Source organism: Bubalus kerabau, chromosome 9 (genome assembly GCF_029407905.1).
Source record: "Bubalus kerabau isolate K-KA32 ecotype Philippines breed swamp buffalo chromosome 9, PCC_UOA_SB_1v2, whole genome shotgun sequence".
NCBI lineage: Eukaryota > Metazoa > Chordata > Mammalia > Artiodactyla > Bovidae > Bubalus > Bubalus kerabau.
In genome coordinates, this window is record NC_073632.1 from 17,587,103 (window position 1) to 17,610,995 (window position 23,893).

Genomic DNA, 23,893 nt, shown 5'->3' on the forward strand with positions numbered 1-23,893 from the left:
GGATATGTACAAGACATTACATACAAAAACAAAAGAATACACTCTGTTCAAGTGCACATGAAACATTCTCCAGGATAGAACACATGCTAGGCCATAAAAGAAGTCCCAGCAAATATGAAAGTATAGGAATTATATCTAACATTTTTTTCTGACCATAGCAGTACAAAACTAAAAATTCATTACAGAAAGAAAAATGGGTAAGGAGCAAATACTTAGACACTAAACAGCATGCTATTAAAAAACCAGTAGGTCAATGAAGAAATCAAAGAGGAAATGAGAAAATACCTCAAAACCAAAGAAAATGAAAATGCAACACTCCAAAATCTATGGGATACAGCAGAAGCAGTTCTAAGAAGGAAGTTTATAGCAATACAGGCATTCCTCAAGAAAGAAGAAAACAACCTAACCTACCACCTAAAAGAATTAGGAAAAGAGGAACAAACAAAGCCCGAAGTCAGCAATAGGGAGAAAGTAAACGTTCAGTTCAGTTCAGTCACTCAGTTGTGTCCGACTCTTTGCGACCCCATGAATCACAGCACGCCAGGCCTCCCTCTCCATTACCAACTCCCGGAGTTCACTCGGACTCACGTCCATCGAGTCAGTGATACCATCCAGACATCTCATCCTCTGTCATCCCCTTTTCCTCCTGCCCTCAATCCCTCCCAGCATCGGAGTCTTTTCCAATGAGTCAACTCTTCCCATCACGTAGCCAAAGAACTGGAGTTTCAGCCTTAGCATCATTTCTTCCAAAAAACACCCAGGACTGATCTCCTTTAGAATAGACTGGTTGGATCTCCTTGCAGTCCAAGGGACTCTCAAGAGTCTTCTCCAACACCACAGTTCAAAAGCATCAATTCTTCAGCACTCAGCTTTCTTCACAGTCCAACTCTCACATCCATACATGACTACTGTAAAAACCGTAGCCTTGACTAGATGGACCTTTGTTGGCAAAGTAATGTCTCTGTTTTTGAATATGCTATATAGGTTGGTCATAACTTTCCTTCCAAGGAGTAAGTGTCTTAATTTCACAGCTGCAATCACCATCTGCCGTGATTTTGGAGCCCCAAAAAATAAAGTCTGAAACTGTTTCCACTGTTTCCCCATCTATTTCCCATGAAGTGATGGGACCAGATGCCATGATCTTCGTTTTCTGAATGTTGAGCTTTAAGCCAACTTTTTCACTCTACTCTTTCACTTTGATCAAGAGGCTTTTAGTTCCTCTTCACTTTCTGCCATAAGGGTGGTGTCATCTGCATATCTGAGGTTATTTATATTTCTCCCGGCAATCTTGATTCCAGCTTGTGTTTCTTCCAGTCCAGCATTTCTCATGATGTACTCTGCATACAAGTTAAATAAGCCGGGTGACAATATACAGCCTTGATGTACTCCTTTTCCTATTTGGAACCAGTCTGTTTTTCTATGTCCAGTTCTAACTGTTGTTTCCTGACCTGCATATAGGTTTCTCAAGAGGCAGGTCAGGTGTTCTGGTATTCCCATCTCTTGCCGAATTTTCCACACTTTATTGAGATCTACACAGTCAAAGGCTTTGGCATAGTCAATAAAGCAGAAATAGATGTTTTTCTGGAACTCGCTTGCTTTTTTGATGATCAGGGGATGTTGGCAATTTGGTCTTTGGTTCCTCTGCCTTTTCTAAAACCAGCTTGAACATCTGGAAGTTCACGGTTCACATATTGCTGAACCGTGGCTTGGAGAATTTTGAGCATTATTTTACTAGCATGTGAGATGAGTGCAATTGTGTGGTAGTTTGAGCATTCTTTGGCATTGCCTTTCTTTGGGATTGGAATGAAAACTGACCTTTTCCAGTCCTGTGGCCACTGCTGAGTTTTCCAAATTTGCTGGTTATTGAGTGCAGCACTTTCACAGCATCATCTTTTAGGATTTGAAATAGCTCCACTGGAATTCCATCACTTCCACTAACTTTGTTCATAGTGATGCTTTCTAAGGCCCACTTGACTTCACATTCCAGGATGTCTGGCTCTAGGTGAGTGATCACACCATCGTGATTATCTGGGTCATGAAGCTCTTTTTTGTACAGTTCTTCTGTGTATTCCTGCCACCTCTTCTTAATATCTTCTGCTTCTGTTAGGTCCATACCATTTCTGTCCTTTATTGAGCCCATCTTTGCATGAAATGTTCCCTTGGTATCTCTGATTTTCTTGAAGAGATCTCTAGTCTTTCCCATTCTGTTGTTTTCCTCTATTTCTTTGCATTGATCGCTGAGGAAGGCTTTCTTATCTGGTCTTGCTATTCTTAGGAGCTCTGCATTCAGATGCTTATATCTTTCCTTTTCTCCTTTGCTTTTCGCTTCTCTTCTTTTCACAGCTATTTGTAAGGCCTCCCCAGACAGCCATTTTGCTTTTTTGCATTTCTTTTCCATTGGGATGGTCTTGATCCCTGTCTCCTGTACAATGTCACGAACCTCCGTCCATAGTTCATCAGGCACTCTATCAGGTCTAGTCCCTTAAATCTATTTCTCACTTCTACTGTATAGTCATAAGGGATTTGATTTAGGTCATACCTGAATGGTCTAGTGGTTTTCCCTAGTTTCTTCAATTTCAGTCTGAATTTGGCAATAAGGAGTTCATGATCTGAGCCACAGTCAGCTCCTGGCCTTGTTTTTGCTGACTGTGTAGAGCTTCTCCATCTTTGGCTGCAAAGAATATAATCAGTCTGATTTCAGTGTTGACCATCTGGTGATGTCCATGTGTAGAGTCTTCTCTTGTGTTGTTGGAAGAGGGTGTTTGTTATGACCAGTGCATTTTCTTAGCAAAACTCTATTAGCCTTTGCCCTGCTTCTTCCATATTCTAAGGCCAAATTTGCCTGTTACTCCAGGTGTTTCTTGACTTCCTACTTTTGCATTCCAGTCCCCTATAATGAAAAGGACATCTTTTTTGGGTGTTAGTTCTAAAAGGTCTTGTAGGTCTTCATAGAACCTTTCAACTTCAGCTTCTTCAGTGTTACTGGTTGGGGCATAGACTTGGATTACTGTGATATTGAATGGTTTGCCTTGGAAACGAACAGAGATCATTCTGTCGTTTTTGAGATTGCATCCAAGCACTGCATTTCAGACTCGTTGTTGACCATGATGGCTACTCCATTTCTTCTAAGGGATTCCTCCCCGCAGTAGTAGATATAATGATCATCTGAGTTAAAGTCACCCATTCCAGTCCATTTTAGTTCACTGATTCCTAGAATGTCGACGTTCACCCTTGTCATCTCCTGTTTCACCACTTCCAATTTGCCTTGATTCATGGACCTAACATTACATGTTCCTATGCAATATTGCTCTTTACAGCATCGGACCTTGCTTCCATCACCAGTTACATCCACAACTGGGTATTGTTTTTGCTTTGGCTCCATCCCTTCATTCTTTCTGGAGTTATTCCTCCAGTGATCTCCACTAGTGTATTGGGCATCTACCGACCTGGGGAGTTCCTCTTTCAGTATCCTATCATTTTGCCTTTTCATACTGTTCATGGGGTTCTCAAGGCAAGAATACTGAAGTGGTTTGCCATTCCCTTCTCCAGTGGACCACATTCTGTTAGACCTCTCCACCATGCCCCGCCTGTCTTGGGTGGCCCCACAGGGCATGGCTTAGTTTCATTGAGTTAGAAAAGGCTGTGGTCCATGTGACCAGATTGGCTAGTTTTCTGTGGTTATGGTTTCAGTGTCTTTGCCCTCTGATGCCCTCTCACAACACCTACTGTCTTACTTGGGTTTCTCTTACCTTGGACATGGGATATCTCTTCATGGCTGCTCCAGCAAAGCGCAGCCGCTGCTCCTTACCTTGTACCAGTGGTAACTCCTCACCGCTGCCCCTCCTGACCTTGAATGTGGAGTAATTCCTCTCGGCCCTCCTGCGCCCACACAGCCACCACTCCTTGGATGTGGGGCTGCTCCTCTTGGCCTCTGCCCCTGGCCTCGGGCATTGGGTAGCTCCTCCCAGCCGTCGCCCCTGATCTTGGATGGACGTTGGGTAGCTCCTCTCCGCTGCTCCTGTGCAGTCGCAGCCTGGCACTCACCCACCGCCCCGACCTCGGACTTGGGGTAGCTCCTCTCGGCCACGCTTCTGCAAGGTCCGTCGCAGCCAGCGTGCTCCTGCCCGCAGTCCTGGTAAGTAAAGATTGTTTCCCTCTAAGTAAAGAGTCAGTTTAGTTCAGTTCAGTTCAGTCACTCAGTTGTGTCCGACTCTTTGCGACCCCATGAATTGCAGCACTCCAGGCCTCCCTCTCCATCACCAACTCCCGGAGTTCACTCAGACTCACGTCCATCAAGTCGGTGATGCCATCCAGCCATCTCATCCTCTGTCGTCCCCTTTTCCTCCTGCCCTCAATCCCTCCCAGCATCAGAGTCTTTTCCAATGAGTCAACTCTTCCCATCACGTAGCCAAAGTACTGGAGTTTCAGCTTTACCATCATTCCTTCCCAAAGAACACCCAGGACTGATCTCCTTTAGGATGGACTGGTTGGATCTCCTTGCAGTCCAAGGGACTCTCAAGAGTCTTCTCCAACACCACAGTTCAAAAGCATCAATTCTTCAGCACTCAGCTTTCTTCACAGTCCAACTCTCACATCCATACATGACTACTGGAAAAAACATAGCTTTGACTAGATGGACCTTTGTTGGCAAAGTAATGTCTCTGCTTTTTAATATGCTATCTAGGTTGGTCATAACTTTCCTTCCAAGGAGTTAAGCATCTTTTAATTTCATGGCTGCAATCACCATCTGCCGTGATTTTGGAGCCCAGAAAAACAAAGTCTGACACTGTTTCCACTGTTTCCCCATCTATTTCCCATGAAGTGATGGGACCAGATCCATGATCTTCATCTTCTGAATGTTGAGCTTTAAGCCAACTTTTTCACTCTCCTCTTTTACTTTGATCAAGAGGCTTTTTAGTTCCTCTTCACTTTCTGCCATAAGGGTGATGTCATCTGCATATCTGAGGTTATTGATATTTCTCCCGGCAATCTTGATTCCAGCTTGTGCTTCTTCCATCCCAGCGTTTCTCATGATGTACTCTGCATAGAAGTTAAATAAGCAGGGTGACAATATACAGCCTTGACATACTCCTTTTCCGATTTGGAACCAGTGTGTTGTTCCTTGTCCGATTCTAACTGTTGTTTCCTGACCTGCATATAGGTTTCTCAAGAGGCAGGTCAGGTGGTCTGGTATTCCCATCTCCTTCCAAATTTTCCACAGTTTATTGTGATCCACACAGTCAAAGGCTTTAGAGGGAAATAAATAGAGAGCAACAATAACAGTAGAAAAGATCAGTGAAACCAAGAGCTGGCTCTTTGGCAAAATGAACAAAACTGGTAAAGTTTAGTCAGGATCACCAAGAAAAAAAGAAGACCCAAATAAATGAAAGGAGAAATAACAATGAAAATCACAGAAATACAAAAGAATCACAAATAGTTATATGCCAACGAATTGGATAACGTAGAAGAAATAAATTTCTAGAAACATACAACCTGTCAAGACTGAAACAAGAAGACTTAACACAACTTGGACAGACCAGTCATTAGTATTGAAATTGAATCTGTAATTTTAAAACTCCCAGCAAACAAAAATCTAGGACTGGCCAGTTTCAAAGGAGAATTCTACCAAACGTGTAAATAACAGCTAACACCTAACCTTCTCAAAGTATTCCAAAAAAGTGAAAATGTCACAACACTCTCAAATTCATTCTGCAAGACCACCAGTAATGACCCTGGTATCAAAACCACACAGAGACACTACAACAAAAGAAAGTTACAGGTCAGAATCTTTCATAAATAGATTGTAAAATCCTCAACAAAATATTAGCAAACTGAATCCAAAGATAAAAGGATTATATACAATGATCAATTTGAATTTATTTCAGAGACACAAGGATTGTTCAGTATTTACAAATCAATTAATGTAATAGAGTACATTAACAAAAGAAAGGATGAAAACCACCTGATTATCTCAATAGATTCAGAAAAACCTTTGAAGAAAATTATCATTCATTATAAAACTCTTCATCTAAGTGGGTATATAGAGGGAACATATCTCAACATGATAAAGGCCACTTATGACAAATTCAAAGCTAACATCATATTCAACAGTAAAAGCTGAAAGCCTTTCTTTTAATTCAGGAACAAGACAGGGATGCCCACTCTTGCCACCTCTTTAGCATCATATTGGAAGTTCTAGCCACAGCAGTAGAACAAGGAAGATAAATATGTATGCAAGTGTGAAAGAAAGAAGTAAAAGTGTCACTATTTGCAGATGTATGATACTGTACATAAGAAACCCTAAAGTCTCAATCCAGAAACTACTAGAACTAATAAATTCTGTAAAGTTACAGAATATGATTAATATACAGAAGTATGTTTCTTTTACATACACTAATAAACTATCATAAAGTATACCTAATAAACTATCACATAATAAATCTACACAAACTATCATAAACATGAAGTTTAAAAAAAAACTTCTTTAAAATCACATCAAAAAGAATAAAACACCTAGGAATAAACTTAAAGGTGAAAAACATATGCTCTGAAAACTGAGACAGTGATGAAGGAAATTGAAGATGATGGAAGAAGTGGGAGGATATCCTGTGCTCTTGAATTGAAAGAATTAATACTGTTAAAATGGTCATACTACCCAGAGCAATCTGCAGATTAAAGGCAATCCCTATCAAAATAACCATGCCATTTTTCACAGAACTAGAATAAATAATCCAAACATTCATATAGAACCACAAAGGGCCCCCAAATTGCCAAAATAATCCAGAGGAAGAACAGATCTGGAAAGATCAAGCTTCCAGACTTCAGACTGGACTACAAAACCACAGTAATGAAAACAGCCTAGTACTGGCACAAAAACAGACACATAAACTAATGAAACAGAATAGAGAGCCCAGAAGTGAACCCATGCACCTATGGCCAATCAGTCTACAACAAAGAGGCAAGAATATACAATGGAAAAAGAAAGTTGTGTTGGGAAAACTGGACAGCTTCATAAGAAAGATTGGAACATTTCCTCACACTACATACAGAAATACTCAGTGGATTAAGTATATACATGTAAGACCTGAAACCATAAAGAGAACATAGACATAACACTCTGTGACATAAATTGTAGCAATATTTTTTTGAGTCTGTCTCCTAAGCAAAAGAGAGAAAAGCAGAAATAAACAGATGGGACCTAATTAAACTTAAAAACTTTTGGATAGTGAAGGAAACCATGGATAAAATGAAAAGACAACCTGTGAAATAAGAGAAAATACTTGCAAACAATTTGACCAACACAGGGTTAATATCCAAATATATAAACAGCTCATAGAACTCCATATTAAAAAAAAAAAAAAACCCAATCAAAAAATGGGCAGAATATGGGTTAGACATTTTTCCAAAGAAGACATAGAGGTGGCCAGTAGGCACATGGAAAAAAATGCTCAACATCACTAATTATTAGAGAAATGCAAATCAAAACTACAATGAGGTTTTGGCTCACAGTGGTCAGAATGACCATCATCAAAAAGTCATCAAATAATAAATACTAGAGAGGGTGTGGAGAAAAGGAAACTTTCATACACTGTTGGTGGGAATGTAAATTGGTTCATACAGTATGGAAAATATTATAGAGTTAACTCAAAAAACTGAAAATAGAACTACTATATGACCCAGTGATTCCACCAGTGTGTATATATCCAAAGAAAATGAAAACACTAATTTGAAGGCACAGATTGCACCCCAGTGTTCATAGCATTATTTACAATAGCCAAGATACAGAAACAACCTAAATGACCAACAGATTAGTGGGTAAAGAAGATGTGGTGTATACACGTACACACACACACACACACACACACACACACTGGAATATTACACAGCCATTTAAAAGAATGAAATCTGCTATTTGAAATGGACCTCAAGAATATTCTGCTTAGTGAAAAAAGAGAAAGAGAAATACTTGCTTTTCACCTCTTATATGTGGAGCCTAAAAAATAAGAACGGGGTATATAGCAAAACAGTAACAGACTAACAGGTATAGGAAAGTAAACTAGTGGTTACTACTAGGGAGAGGGAAGTGGGGAAGCCAAGATAGGGATATGGGATTAAGAGATATAGACTACTATCTTTAGGACTTCCCTGGTTGTACAGTGGTTAAGAATTTGCCTGCCAATGCAGGAGACAGGAATTTCATCCCTGGTCTGGGAAGATTCCAGATACCACAGGGCAGCTTAAGCCAGTGCAAGGACACGATTACTGCGCTGCACTCCACAACTACTGAAGCCTACATGCTCCAGAGTCTCTGAGCCTCAGTTCCTGAGCCCACACGCGGCAACTGTCAAAGCTCTCACACTCTGGAGCCCATGTGCCACAACTAGAGTCCATGCGCCTCAATGAAAGATCCCCCGTGATGCAGGGAAGATCCTGTGTGCCACAGCTAAGACCCAGCACAAATAAATAAATATTCATTATGTAAATACCTTTGGAAAAAGACCTGGGAGGTTCTAGCGGCTGATTCCTCTCCTGTTCTCCCCATGTACAGTCAGTACAGTGTGTGTGTCAACAGTAAGACTGCAGCCAGAATGTGTGAATTGAAACTCACTTTCACCACTTAGTAGCTGTGTAACCTTGAGCTCGTCATCTGTAGAGTGGAGATAATAATTGTTCCTGTCCCAAAGGATTATTATGAGCATTAATTAATATGTATAAAGTCCTCAGAATTGAGCATGAACTCAAAATGAACATTCCTATTGTGAACACCTACTGTTAACAGTAATAGCAGCTGTTAGGCACATGCAGGAGACCTGGGTTTGATCCCTGGGTGGGGAAGATCCCCTGAAGGAGAGCATGGCAACCCACTCCAGTATTCTTGCCTGGAGAATCCCATGGACAGAGGAGCCTGTTAGGCTGTGGTCCGTGGGGTCACAGAGTCAGAGATGGCTGAGTGACTAAGCACATGCACATAAATGGCAGTTTCAGGTAACCAGTTGCTGAAGCCAAAACCGTGTGATGAGGAAAATTAATACTCATAGCTAGAATCAATTGAGCATTCTTATGTACCTGGCACTTTTTTATTTCTCGAGATAACAAGGCAGGTATGATTGTCCCCAGTTCACTTATAAGAAAAAATAAGGCATTGAGTGAAAGTAATGTTCAAAGTAATCTTGTTTCACAGCCTTTCAAACCCTGTGGATTTGAAGTCTGTATTCTCTCTGTCCCTTTCCTCCTGTTCTAATCCAGCCAGTCCCCAGATGAGAGCCTGAGAGGGGTCTGAGAATTCTAAGTCATTAATGGAAGTAATAAAGTTAATTGAATATGAAGATTGTGTCCTAAAGTGATCTCTCATGCTGGGAAGAAGCACGTTTAGAGCGTGTTTAAGGACTGCATATTAGTAGCTTCATCAGTAGCATCCAGCCTCGTTAACTTGTCAGCTCAGCACCCTCATCTGCAGAATTGATGATAATGCTTTTCCCACATCCATTAACTTCTTTTTTTTAAACTTATTATTTCTTCAGAATTTCCTGATGATATTAATCCTGTTACAAAAGAAAAAGGTGGACCCAGAGGCCCAGAACCTACCCGATATGGAGATTGGGAACGAAAAGGACGCTGTATTGATTTTTAAGCCACATGTTGTTTAACTACAGTATCTTTTTCTGATAGTGTACATCTCAATTAACTTTTTTTGATTATTGTCTTTCTGTACATCATTTAAGTCTCCTAATTTCTATAATGTGTTTTAAAATATATGTGATAGCTTTGAAAGAAAATATGCTGCTATAAATTAGGAAAGGAAATATTTTTATATTAGCACATTAATTTTAATTTAAATGTTTTGGGGTATTTAAGGGATGATTAGAGCTGCAAACTTTCATTTCACCATGTTTCAATTTAAGTTAATCAGTTGTTTATAAGATACAAGTGTAAATAAAACTTTAAAAAAATGATTTTGTTGCCATGTTCTAAATAATTGTGACTTTTTCAATGTGAGTTAAGTAGTGCATTACAGTTTGGTAAGGCCACAGTAACAATAGAAAATCTTTAACTCTAGAGCCAATTACTTGGGTTCAAATCCCAACTCTACTGCTTACTAGCTTATGTAACTTTGGGCAAGTTATTTAACTTCTCTGTGCTTTGGAATCCTTATGCGTCAATTGGAGATAATACTAGTTCCACCTCGTAGGACAGTTGAGCTTAAATGAGTGAGTACATGTGAACCACTTGGAGCAAAGCACAGCACATACCTCTCAGTGAGTTAGTGATCCTTACATCATAAATGTATTTTCCCAGGTCTCTAGGCTCCCTGGGGGGAAGGATTTAAAAACTGACATTTGAAATACTTGAGTTGAAATTGTTTTTAATGAATATAACATATAAAAAACTGTTAGATATTAGTGATTATTTGCATGAATGAACTGAGCTGAAATGTAGTTTATGTTAAACATAAAGTTCAGGCTAATATGAGAAAAACCGGGGATGAAATGGGCCAGCTTAATCAGTTGTGAGCATTCAAAAGCTCCTGCCCTGTGGCCTTTGGATAACTGGGTTGGGAAAAGTCAAGTCAAGTTTACACAGCTGGACTGAAGGAAGAATGGGAACTGCTGAGCCCCTGTAACGTGTCCTCTGCTCTCCTCTGGCCTCACTCAGCCACCCGGACTGGACCTTCAGCCCCCAGTCTACATTTAAATAAGCTGGGAAGGAAGGTTTGCTGAGCATGTAGAATGCAGTAGGCTGGTGATTATATGATATGAGTTATAAGTGCAGTATCATCTGAGAAGATTATAGGAAGGCTTATTTAAGAGAATAAGCTTTTTTTTTTTTTTTGGAAAAAAAAAATAAACTTTTTAAAAAGGGTATCCTACTTCAAACCAACCAGTGTGGTAACTGGGATTAGTTTTTCACACTGGGATTAGTTTTTCAGTCTTTATATCAGTTATCTCTCTCAGTCAGCATTTGTTCTTCTAATTACAGGTACTGTGTCTGCTGCGAAGTAGTAACCACATTTCTTTAAAAATATTCTATAATATAGTCAACCTCCAGTGAATTTTTGCTACTTTTAACATTCCAGAAATATCCTGTTCAATTAGTTCATTAATATTATTTTGTACCATATAGTTCCACACTAATCATCATATGTGGTACACAAAAGACAATTATATACTTCAAAAACAAATGTAAAATATGTTGCAACGAAGTGTATTAAAATAATAGACTCCTTAACCTCCATTAACAGTAGCATGTTCCAGGATAGTTATCATATATTAGAGGTAAAATCTGGTGGCATAAACACATTTATAGTCTTTATGTCCATCAAACATTCATGAAGGAACCTGAAGACTCACAGAAGATGATGTGGCGGCAATGGAAGAGTGTTACTCGGATCTCCTGTGGGAGGCAGAGTTGACGCAGGATCCCAGATGCTGCTCCCCTGGACCCACCACTGTGTTCTTGATGAAGCCACACGTCCCCCACCAGCGAGTGAGTGTGATGGGGCTGCGGTGAATGAGTGTGTCGGCCTGGGCCCCCAAAGACTCCCCATGAGCCTTGCAGATTTTTCTTATGGCTGTGATGCTGAGTGAGACTCTTCCCTCCCAACCCTTCTTTCCCTCTCTCCCCTCTTCACAGGTGTCAGACTCAGCCTCCTCCTTCCATTTATAGCTCACAAATGTCGCCCCAGTAAATCTCTTTCATGCTTAATCCCATCTTAGCATCTGTTTCTCAGAGAACTCAAACTAAACATGGATAATTATAAAAGAACAACTTCCAGACAGGTTTTCAGAAAATGTCATTAAAGTTTATGGCTTTTTCTAGTATAATTTGAATACTAATTTTACACTGGAGATTTCTGGGAAATTGTAGGCTGAGCATTGGTGTACAAAGCTCCATAGTTTGAGTCTTGTACCTAGTAGGTGTTTTGGTGGAATTTAATCATGTCCAGCATTTTTTTCTTACTTCGATGTCAGATGTTATAATCCACCGTAAGCCAAAATTCAATATTATCAGCTATTAAACTATTAAACCTACTATTACCTCTTCCAACAGTACAAAAGATGACTCTACACATGGACATCACCAGATGGTCAGTACCAAAATCAAATCCATTTTATTCTTTGCAGCTGAAGATGGAGAAGCTCTATACAGTCAGCAAAAACAAGACCTGGAGCTGACTATGGCTCAGATCATGAGGCACTTATTGCCAAATTCAGACCTAAATTGAAGAAAGTAGGGAAAACCACCAGACCATTCACATATGACCTAAATCCCTTATTACACGTGGAGGTGATGAATAAATTCAAGGGATTAGATCTGGTAGACAGAATGTCTGAAGAAGCACAAAGTTTCGTAACATTGTACAGGAGGAAGAGACTAAAATCATCCCCAAGAAAAGAAATGCAAGAAGGTGAAGTGCTTGTCTGAGGAGGCCTTATAACATAGCTGAGAAAAGAAGTGGAAGGCAAAGAAGAAAGGGAAAGATACACCCAACTGAATGCAGAGTTCTAGAAAATAGCAAGGAGAGGTAAGAAAGCCTTCTTAAGTGAACAATGTACAGATGAAGGAATAGAATAGGAAAGACTATAGAGATATCTTCAAGGAAATGAGAGATACCAAGGGAACATTTCATGCAAAGATGGGCTCGATAAAGGCCAGAAATGGTATGGACCTAACAGAAGTGGAAGAAATTAAGAAGAGGTGGCAAGAATACACAGAAGAACTGTACAAAAATGGTCTTAATGACCCAGATAACCATGATGGTGTGATCACTCACCTAGAGCCAGACATCCCTGGAGTGTGAAGTCAAGTGGGCTTCAGGAAGCATTACTACAAATAAAGCTAGTGAGGTGATAGAATTCCAGCTGAGCTATTTAAAATCCTAAAAGATGATGCTGTGAAAGTGCTGCTCTCAATATGCCAGCAAATTTGGAAAACTCAGCAGTATTCAGGACTGGAAAAGTTCAGTTTTAATTCCAGTCCCAAAGAAAGGCAATGCCAAAGAATGCTCAAACTACTGCAGTTGCACTTATTGTACAAACTGTACAGTTGTGTGTATTTGACATGCTAGCAAGATAATGCTCAAAATCCTTCAAGCTAAGGTTCAACAGTATCTGAACTGAGAACTTCAGATGTACAAGCTGGAGTTAGAAAAGGCAGAGAAGCCAGATATCAAATTGCCAGTATCTGATGGATCATAGAAGAAGCAAGGGAATTCCAAAAACCATCTGCTTCATTGACTACACTAAAGCCTTTGACTGTGTGGATCACAACAAACTGGAAAATAGGAATACCAGATAGGAATACCAGACCACCTTACCTGTCTCCTGAGAAACTTGTATGCAGGTCAAGAAGCAACAGAACCAGACATGGAACAATGGACTGGTTCCAAATTGGGAAAGGAGTACGTCAAGGCTGTGTATTGTCACCCTGCTTATTCAACTTATATGCAGAGTACATCATGCGAAATGCCAGGCTGGATGAATCACAAGCTGGAATCAAAATTTCTGGGAGAAATATCAACAACCTCAGATATACAGATGATATCACTCTAATGACAGAAAGTGAAGAGGAACTAAAGTGCCTCTTGATGAGAGTGAAAGAGGAGAGTGAAAAGGCTGGCTTAAAATTCAGCATTCAAAAAACTAAGATCATAGCATCCAGTTCCATCACTTCATGGCAAATAGATGAGGAAAAAGTGGAAACAGTAGCAGATTTTATTTTCTTGGGCTGCAAAATCACTAAGGACAGTGACTGCAGCCACAAAATTAAAAGATGCTTACTCTTTGGAAGAAAAGCTGTGACAAGCCTAGACAGTATATTAAAAAGCAGGGACGTCACTTTGCCAACAAAGGTCTGTATAGTCAAACCTGTGGTTTTCCTAGTAATCTTGTACAGATGTGAGAGTTGGACCATAAAGAATTTGAGTGGTGAAGAATATATGCTTTTGAACTGTGGCTGGAGAAGACTCTTGAGAGTCCCTTGGACAGGAGGGAGATCAAACCAGTCAATCCTAAAGGAAATCCACTCTGAATATTCATTGGAAGGACTGATGCTGAAGCTCCAATACTTTGGCTACTGATGCAAAGAACTGACTCATTGGAAAAGACCTTGATGCTGGGAAAGATTGAAGGAGGGAGAAGAAGGCAATGACAGAGGATGAGATGGTTGGATGGCATCACCCGACTCAATGGACATGAGTTTGAGTAAACTCAGGGAGTTGGTGATGGACAGAGAACCCTGGAATGCTGCAGTCCATGGGGTTGCAAAGAGTCGGACACTACTGAGCGACTGAACAACAACAAAAAGACATGTATAGTGTCCTCAAGCCATCCCTGGCCCAAGAAGAGCTTTCTTGGTGGGCATCTCCCTTAGAGTCACTGGACCCAAAGCTGCCAGGACTGGCTGCTCAGTGAATTATAAGAATCATTGAATGACCTGTGAATATTAAGTATTTGTGATTTGTGTTTGATATCAGTTCTGGTTCTCTGGGGACTTTGTTCTGCATGTCCCTCCTCGGATGCTTCAGTTGTAAGATCTCTTTCTGACACTCCATCTGCCTCTGGGGTTTGGTTCTCACAGATGCGGTTTGTGCCTCTCCCCATCCTGCTCCTTCTCTCTGCTGGGAGAACAATACCATAGATTCTCTCTAAGCTAACCTCTCTCTGTGATCACCCAAATCTGGGGAAAGAAAAATGCAGGCTTCTCTACTCTTGGGGCTTCCCTCATAACTCAGTTGGTAAAGAATCAGCCTGCGATGCAGGAGACTCTGGTTTGATTCCTGGGTGGGGAAGATCAGCTGGAGAAGGAATAGGCTACCCACTCCAGTATTCTCGGGCTTCCCTTGTGGCTCAGCTGGTAAAGAATCCACTTGCAATGCAGGAGACCTGGGTTCAATCCCTGGGTGTCTACTGTTGAGGGGTTTTAGATAAAGATGATAGAACCTACTCTATGTCAGTGGTTATTAACCTTTTCAGTCTTAAGGCCCCCCCCCCTTTTTTTTTAATTTTTAAATTTTATTTTATTTTTAAACTTTACAGTATTAGTTTTGCCAAATATCAAAATGAATCCGTCACAGGTATACATGTGTTCCCCATCCTGAACCCTCCTCCCTCCTCCCTCCTCCCTCCTCCCTCCTCCCTCCCCACACCATCCCTCTGGGTCATCCCAGTGCACCAGCCCCAAGCATCCAGTATCGTGCATCGAACCTGGACTGGCAACTCATTTCATACATGATATTTTACATGTTTCAATGCCATTCTCCCAAATCTTCCCACCCTCTCCCTCTCTCACAGAGTCCATAAGACTGTTCTATACATCAGTGTCTCTTTTGCTGTCTCGTACACAGGGTTATTGTTACCATCTTTCTAAATTCCATATATATGCGTTAGTATACTGTATTGGTGTTTTTCTTTCTGGCTTACTTCACTCTGTATAATAGGCTCCAGTTTCATCCACCTCATTAGAACTGATTCAAATGTATTCTTTTTAATGGCTGAGTAATACTCCATTGTGTATATGTACCACAGCTTTCTTATCCATTCATCTGCTGATGGACATCTAGGTTGCTTCCATGTCCTGGCTATTATAAACAGTGCTGCGATGAACATTGGGGTACACGTGTCTCTTTCCCTTCTGGTTTCCTCAGTGTGTATGCCCAGCAGTGGGATTGCTGGATCATAAGGCAGTTCTATTTCCAGTTTCTTAAGGAATCTCCACACTGTTCTCCATAGTGGCTGTACTAGTTTGCATTCCCACCAACAGTGTAAGAGGGTTCCCTTTTCTCCACACCCTCTCCAGCGTTTATTATTTGTAGACTTTTGGATCGCAGCCATTCTGACTGGTGTGAAATGGTACCTCATAGTGGTTTTGATTTGCATTTCTCTGATAATGAGTGATGTTGAGCATCTTTTCATGTGTTTGTTAGCCATCTGTATGTCTTCTTTGGAGAAATGTCTATTTAGTTCTTTGGCCCATTTTTTGATTGGGTCATTTATTTTTCTGGAGTTGAGCTGTAGGAGTTGCTTGTATATTCTCGAGATTAGTTGTCAGTTGCTTCACTTGCTGTTATTTTCTCCCATTCTGAAGGCTGTCTTTTCACCTTGCTAATAGTTTCCTTTGATGTGCAGAAGCTTTTAAGTTTAATTAGGTCCCATTTGTTTATTTTTGCTTTTATTTCCAATGCTCTAAAATCTTTTACAGTCCGTAAATGGTGTAGGACACCAATGAACTTTTGTTTATGTGTGTTATATCTGTCAATATGTGCTATATTAGGAATGAAACATGAGCAATCTTTAAAATATTTAATTAATTTTAAAATAACCTAATAATAAACCCATCACAAGTAAACATAAAATAACATCTTTTTGAAAAGCAACTAAGGTAAAATAACTTCCTGAAACAAAAAAAAAATTAAGTGATATTGTGTTCTATGTTTATTGTTCTCTTCAAGGTCTAATAAAAGGCAGCCGTATCATATAATCTGTTGGGATAATGTTTTAATTGTGGTGTAAGGAAGAAAATATGTCTTTATACAGACATGTAAATAGAAAAGAGAGTGTCTCACAGACCCCCTGAAAGGGTCTCAGGGTCCCCCAGGGTCTTTGGACCACACACTTCCAAGAACTGCTGAGCTGACGTACATTAAAAGTGTGTTAGTTGCTTAGTCATGTCTGAATCTTTGCCACTCCATGGACTGTAGCCCGCCTGGTTGATCTGTCCATGGAATTCTCCAGGCAAGGATACTGGAGTGGGTGGCCATTCCCTTCTCCAGGGGTCCTTCCCGACCCAGGGATCAAACCCGGGTCTCCTGCATTGCAAACAGGTTCTTTACTGTCCAAGCCACTCACCAGGGAAGCCAGACTTAAGTCACAGGGCAAGTGCCAAATACAGGCTCCTTAGAAAGGTGAGCAGAACAGGTGGAGCCTCCAAGACCAAATCTCAGAGCTCCAGAGAGTGCTGACGTGCAGGGAGCTGCGGCCTGAGACGCGGCCGCCCATCACCACCACTGGCCCCAGGACCGCTGAGGCTGCCGCCCACCACGCCAGCAAAATGAAGTCCAGGGCCGTTCTTTCTCCTCCTCTCCTCTCTGCTGTGGGCGGGTCCTGAAGGCTGAGGTCTGCACCCTGGGGTGGGGGGTGGGCCCTGTACTGTTCAGGGTGAGTAAGGCAGGGATGCACTCTGGGGAGCCATCTGCAGAGATGGTGCTCCAGAGGATTTTGACAGACACAGACACTACCTGTCCACCACTGGCATCAGAGAAAGCTATCTGAAAAGCAGTTTCACTGGGGCATACTACGTGTTAGTGTAACATATATGAAATATGTAGAAGGTTTAGTAATCCCTCAAACATGGCTTCCCACATGGCGCTAGCAGTAAGGAACCTGCTTCCTAGTGCAGGAGACCTAAGAGATGTGGGTTCGATCCCTGGGTGGGGAAGATCCCCTGGAGGAGGAAATGGCAACCCACTCCAGTATTCTTGCCTGGAGAATCCCACCGACAGAGGAGCCTACAGCCCGTAGAGTCACAAAGGACATGCCTGAAGCGACTTAGCGCACACACAAACATGTTACATGGCTATTCCTGCTCATCTGAAGAATGTTTCCATAAGAGCAGTGTAAAAATAAAGTTTAAATAATCCCTAAAAGGTGTTAAATGTCTGTTCCTGCTAATTTGAAGAGTTCTTCTGTAAAGATTGGACATTGGAGCCTATGATTTATTTGTATGCCTTTTACACAGCCTTAGTTATAATGAATATGAAAAATTAGTTACATGAAAATGGGTTAAAATTTAGCAGCCTGTATTCTTTTAAAATACCACTTAGGTATATTTAGGCCCTGTGTTCCTAACCTAGTTGTAGGAAGTGAAATCTTGTCTGAAGGCTTGAGTCCGCAGTCCTGTTAGCAGTTGCTGGTGGAAGGAGTCAAGGACTCACTGAGAAGGAGTTTGCTGCTGGTGCAGGTGTGGGAAGGACATGGACATCAAAGGAGCATTTTAGAAGCAAATTACAAGGGAATATTGGAGGCTGAAAATATGCACAGGGGAAAACTAGGAAAGTGTCTTTGCAGGCTTGCCTTTAAGTAGCCCCTTTGGAAAAACCTGAATGTATAAACTGGCATGTTAAAGACTGTGGACTGTAACCATGTCTTAAACCACTGTGTGTTCGCTAGCACAGGGGGGTCTCTGTGTTCAAACTGGCATCTACAACTTCAGAATTATATAACATTTGGATTCTGTGGTTTACCAGAAGAGGTTTATATTTTGTTTCATTCCTAAGTCAATGACTCAGGTAAATCCTTTTATTTTTAAAAAAGCTTACATAAGATTTTATTTTTGACATTTTCTAATTTGCATTCTGCTGGTCAGAAGTCTCAGAACTTTTGAGTGGGTGGCTTCATATCAAGTCTGAGCCCTTGATTATATGAGTCATGGCCCTGCCATTGTCCATATCTACATTCCAAATGCTCCAGCAGGGCAAAACCTCCAGATCTTGTTATTTCACGGTTTATGTTGATAAGCTCATGCTGACTAGAATGCCCCCTACCTTCCTCTACCATCGTGTCTTGTTGTCCTCTTGTCCTTTGTAGAATGAGGCTAGGCATAAACCAATTGTGAAATGCCCTTCTCTACTACGAAAACCTGTCAGACCCTAATGCTTCCCCAGCCCATTAGCCCTGACAGCCTGTGACTCCGCCAGCAGCTCCTGGTCGCAGGGCCCTGCCTTCACGCACGCATGCACTATGCTGCTTCTGGTGACTTGGCCCTGGTCCTCCAGGCCAGTGTTCTGGGGAGTTTTTCTGTTCTGTAGGGGTTGTTGTTCCGTTGCTCAATTCTGTCTGACTCTGCTACCCCATGGATGCCAGGCTTCCTTGTCCTTCACTATCCTGGAGTTTGCTCAAACTTGTATACACTGAGTCGATTATGCCATCCAACCATCTCATCCTCTGTCACCTCCTTCTTTCCTCAGCTTTCCCCAGCATCAGGGTCTTTTCCAGTGAGTCAGTTCTTTGTGTCAGGTGGCCAAAATATTGGAGCTTCAGCTTCGGTATCAGTCCTTCCAAAGAATATTCAGGGTTGATTGCCTTTAGGATGGACTGGTTTAATCTCCTTACTGTCCAAGGGATTCTCATGTCTTCTCCAACACCAGAGTTTGAAAGCATCAGTTCTTCGGTGCTCAGCCTTCTTTATGGTCCAACTGTCACGTCCGTACATGACTACTAGAAAACTCTGTAGGGGTTAGAATTCCCCAAACTGCGTTTTTAGTGAGGGTTCTGAGTGCAGGTTAAGTTCTGCCATTTAGGTGCTCTTCAATGGCACCCCACTCAAATACTCTTGTCTGGAAAATCCCATGGACGGAGGAGCCTGGTGGGCTGCAGACCATGGGGTCGTGAAGAGTCGGACACAACTGAGCAACTTCACTTTCACTTTTCCCTTTCATGCATTTGAGAAGGACATGGCAACCCACTCCAGTGTTCTTGCCTGGAGAATCCCGGGGATGGGGGAGCCTGGTGGGCTGCCGTCTATGGAGTCGCACAGAGTCGGACATGACTGAAGCGACTTAGCAGCAGCAGCAGCAGTGGGATTTGAAAGGGGGCGTGCGGGGGCTGTGGTCCTGCTTGACTGTTGTGCCCCTGGCACAGGCGGAGACTGGCTCTGCCCATGGCGCAGATCAGCGTCCAGTCACCAGCCCTGCGGGGCCCAGAGGCATGCCGCGGTGACACCTGTGACTCCCGAGGGCTGGGCGGCGGCTGTGGTAGTGTCCTCTTGTCCTGACCAGTTCGGATAGAGAAGTGAGTTCCACTTCCCTCGCTCCGACGGGGCGAGTGTCGCCCCTGCCAGAAGCCACTCTAGAGGCCTTAGTTATTCCTAGAAGCTTAGTCTAGTCACTGCCCATCCAGCCCTTCCAGAAATGCAGTCGGCACTTGAATACCTGTCTGTTTAGAATAGCTGGAGAGATCTGTTTTCTGTGATGAACCTTGAGTGTCCAGTATTTATCTACACGGAGACCATCGTGTCAGCTTTGTTCCTAGACTCCTCGCCCCTTTTCTCTGTGTAGTCTGCAGCTCTCTCCAGATACTTGACCACCCACATGGCAGTCCTTCCGCAGCTGACTAACAGGATTTCCAGAAAGACAGAAACAGAGAAGAGGAAGAGAGAAACAGAGGAGTGGAAATTATTAAAGAATCAATACAAGACTATTTAGCAGAATCAGAGGATATGTTGCCAGACTAAAGAAACCCACCAGCAGTGATTCCATGAAATTACAGACAATCAAGAATAAAGAGAACATCAAAAAGCTTCCAAAAAAGAGACATTTTTAAATGTCACACAGAAAAAAAAAAAGTATCGAGCTTTCCAACAGAACACGGGAAAATAATAAAGCAATCTAAAAACATCTATTTCTGCTTTATTGACTATGCCAAAGCCTTTGACTGTGTGGATCACAATCAACTGTGGAAAATTCTGAAAGAGATGGGAATACTAGAACACCTGATCTGCCTCTTGAGAAATTTGTATGCAGGTCAGGAAGCAATGGTTAGAACTGGACATGGAACAACAGACTGGTTTTAAATAGGAAAAGGAGTTCGTCAAGGCTGTATATTGTCACCCTGTTTATTTAACTTCTATGCAGAGTACATCATGAGAAACGCTGGACTGGAAGAAACACAAGCTGGAATCAAGATTGCCAGGAGAAATATCAATAACCTCAGATATGCAGATGACACCACCCTTATGGCAGAAAGTGAAGAGGAACTCAAAAGCCTCTTGATGAAAGTGAAAGAGAAGAGTGAAAAAGTTGGCTTAAAGCTCAACATTCAGAAAACGAAGATCATGGCATCCGGTCCCACCACTTCATGGGAAATAGATGGGGAAACAATGGAAACAGTGTCAGGCTTTATTTTTCTGGGCTCCAAAATCACTACAGATGGTGACTGCAGCCATGAAATTAAAAGATGCTTACTCCTTGGAAGGAAAGTTATGACCAACCTAGATAGCATATTCAAAAGCAGAGACATTACTTTGCCAACAAAGGTCCGGCTAGTCAAGGCTATGGATTTTCCCGTGGTCATGTATGGATGTAAGAGTTGGGCTGTGAAGAAGGCTGAGCGTCAAAGAATTGATGCTTTTGAACTGTGGTGTTGGAGAAGACTCTTGAGAGTTCCTTGGACTACAAGGAGATCCAGCCAGTCCATTCTGAAGGAGATCAGCCCTGGGATTTCTTTGGAAGGAATGATCTAAAGCTGAAACTCCAGTACTTTGGCCACCTGATGCGAAGAGTTAACTCATTGGAAAAGACTCTGATGCTGGGAGGGATTGGGGGCAGGAGGAGAAGGGGATGACAGAGGATGAGATGGCTGGATGGCATCACTGACTCGATGGACGTGAGTCTGAGTGAACTCCGGGAGTTGGTGATGGACAGGGAGGCCTGGCATGCTGCTATTCATGGGGTCACAAAGCGACTGATCTGATCTGATACAAATTTTGAGGGTAAATTTTTTTTTAATTTAGAATTAAATGCAGCCAATATAGCCTGCCTATCGAGTATAAGCATAGAACATAGAAAATCAAGTAGGGGAATAGAATACAAATATTTTCACACAATAAATCCTAGGGAAAAAGAAACAACTTTAGTCCCATGTACTTCATCTTAGAAAACTACTGATACCTGTGCCTTAGCAGAAAAAGGGCATAACTGAAACAAACAAAACAACAACAAAACGTGGATCCAGGAAGCAAGAGCTTCAACACAAGGGAAGTTCCAGGACTTGATCCAGAGGAAAGTGAAGTGGGAAGCATGTGGAAGGGGACCCAGGACAGGGAGGTGCAAGTGGTAGTCTGTCATTTAACATGCTTGAGCATTCAGTCAGTTCAGCTCAGTTGTGTCCGACTCTTTGCGACCCCATGAATCGCAGCACACCAGGCCTCCCTGTCCATCACCAACTCCCAGAGTTCACTCAAACTCATGTCCACTGAGTCGGTGATGCCATCCAGCCATCTCATCCTCTGTCGTCCCCTTCTACTCCTGCCTTCAGTCTTTCCCAGCATCAGGGTCTTTTTAGATGAGTCAGTTCTTCACATCAGGTGGCCAAAGCAATGGAGTTTCAACTTCAGCATCAGTCCTTCCAATGAATAGTCAGGACTGATCTGCTTTAGAATGGACTAGTTGGATCTCCTTGCAAAGAGTCTTCTCCAAAACCACAATTCAAAAGCATTGATTCTTCAGAACTCAGCTTTCTTTATAGTCCAACTCTCACGTCCATAGCATATTAAAAAGCAGAGACATTACTTTGCCAACAAAGGTCCGTCTAGTCGAGGCTATAATTTTTCCAGTACTCATGTATGGATGTGACAGTTGGACTGTGAAGAAAGCTGAGTGCCAAAGAATTGATGGTTTTGAACTGTGGTATTGGAGAAGACTCTTGAGAGTCCCTTGGACTGCAAGGAGATCCGACCAGTCCATTCTAAAGGAGATCAGCCCTGGGTGTTCTTTGGAAGGACTGATGTTGAAGCTGAAACTCCAATACTTTGGCCACCTCATGCGAAGAGTTGACTCATTGGAAAAGACTTTGATGCTGGGAGGGATTGAGGGCAGGAGGAGAAGGGGATGACAGAGGATGAGATGGCTGGATGGCATCACCAACTAGATGGACATGAGTTTGAGTAAACTCCGGGAGTTGGTAATGGACAGGGAGGCCTGGCGTGCTGCAATTCATGGGGTCTCAAAGAGTCGGACACGACTGAGTGACGGAACTGAACTCACATCCATACATGACTGCTGGAAAAACCATAGCTTTGACTAGACAGACCTTTGTTGGCTTGAACATTAGAAAACTTGTTTAAAACATTTGACAAATATTGGAGAATTTAGGAAATATTAACAGGTACCAAGAAAATTATTCAATTAAAAAATGAGATAGTTATTAAATTATTAACTCCAGGAACAACAAAACTTTTTGTACAAGAAAGGATATGTAGCTTCAGTACACTATTTGGCTCAGAAGGTATGTGATTATCACACAATCCTAACAAATCCTTACCTGTATGGAGAGGAGGGGTAGAAGTGGGCAGAGGATGATATGTTGATCGTATTATAGGAAGTCAAGAGATATTTGATGAAACTGATGAATCCAAGGATGACAGTGTATGCATATTATTTAGAAATCTGGCAGTAGATACCCGGAGAATCGAGCAGAAGAGCTGAAAGTAGTTTCATTCATTTCTTAAATGAAAATATTAGGTACTATTTTAAGAATTTATACATATTAACACATATATATGGAATCTTGGAAAATGGTACTGATGTACCTATTTGCATGGCAGGAACAGAGGTACAGACAGAGAGAAGGGACTTGTGGACACAGCAGGATAAGGAGAGGATGGAATGAATTAGAGTAACATTTGACTTATATACACTGCTGCCGCCGCCAAGTCGCTTCAGTCGTGTCCGACTCTGTGCAACCCCATAGACGGCAGCCCACCAGGCTCCTCTGTCCCAGGGATTCTCCAGGCAAGAACACTGGAGTGAGTTGCCATTTCCTTCTCCAGTGCATGAAAGTGAAAAGTGAAAGTGAAGTCGCTCAGTCGTATCCAACTCTTTGCAACCTCATGGACTGTAGCCTACCAGGCTCCTCCGTCCATGGGATTTCCCAGGCAAGAGTGCTGGAGTGGGGTGCCATTGCCTTCTCCAATATATACACATCCATGTGTAAAATCGCTAGCTGGTGGAAAGCTGCTGTATAACACCGGGAACTCAGCTGGGTGCTCTGTGATGACCTGGAGGGGTGGGATTGGGGTGGCGGGAGGGAGGCTCCAGCGGAAGGGGATATGTGTCAACATAGAGCGGATTCACATTGTTGTGCAGCAGAAGCCAACACAACATTGTAAAGCAGTTGAACTG

The 23,893-nt window shown here is 42.1% G+C and overlaps 1 protein-coding gene across 2 annotated transcripts in view; it reads left to right on the forward strand.

The window, feature by feature from the left end:
* Nucleotides 1–9,689, forward strand: part of SDHAF4 (succinate dehydrogenase complex assembly factor 4) — a 39,619-nt gene extending 29,930 nt beyond the window's left edge. For both annotated transcript variants that reach the window (XM_055534774.1, XM_055534775.1), the window contains exon 3: nucleotides 9,522–9,689. In XM_055534774.1, the coding sequence (XP_055390749.1) occupies nucleotides 9,522–9,631 (110 nt within the window). In that variant the 3' untranslated portion in view covers nucleotides 9,632–9,689. The remainder of the gene's footprint in view (nucleotides 1–9,521) is intronic.
* Nucleotides 9,690–23,893: the final 14,204 nt, after the last annotated feature.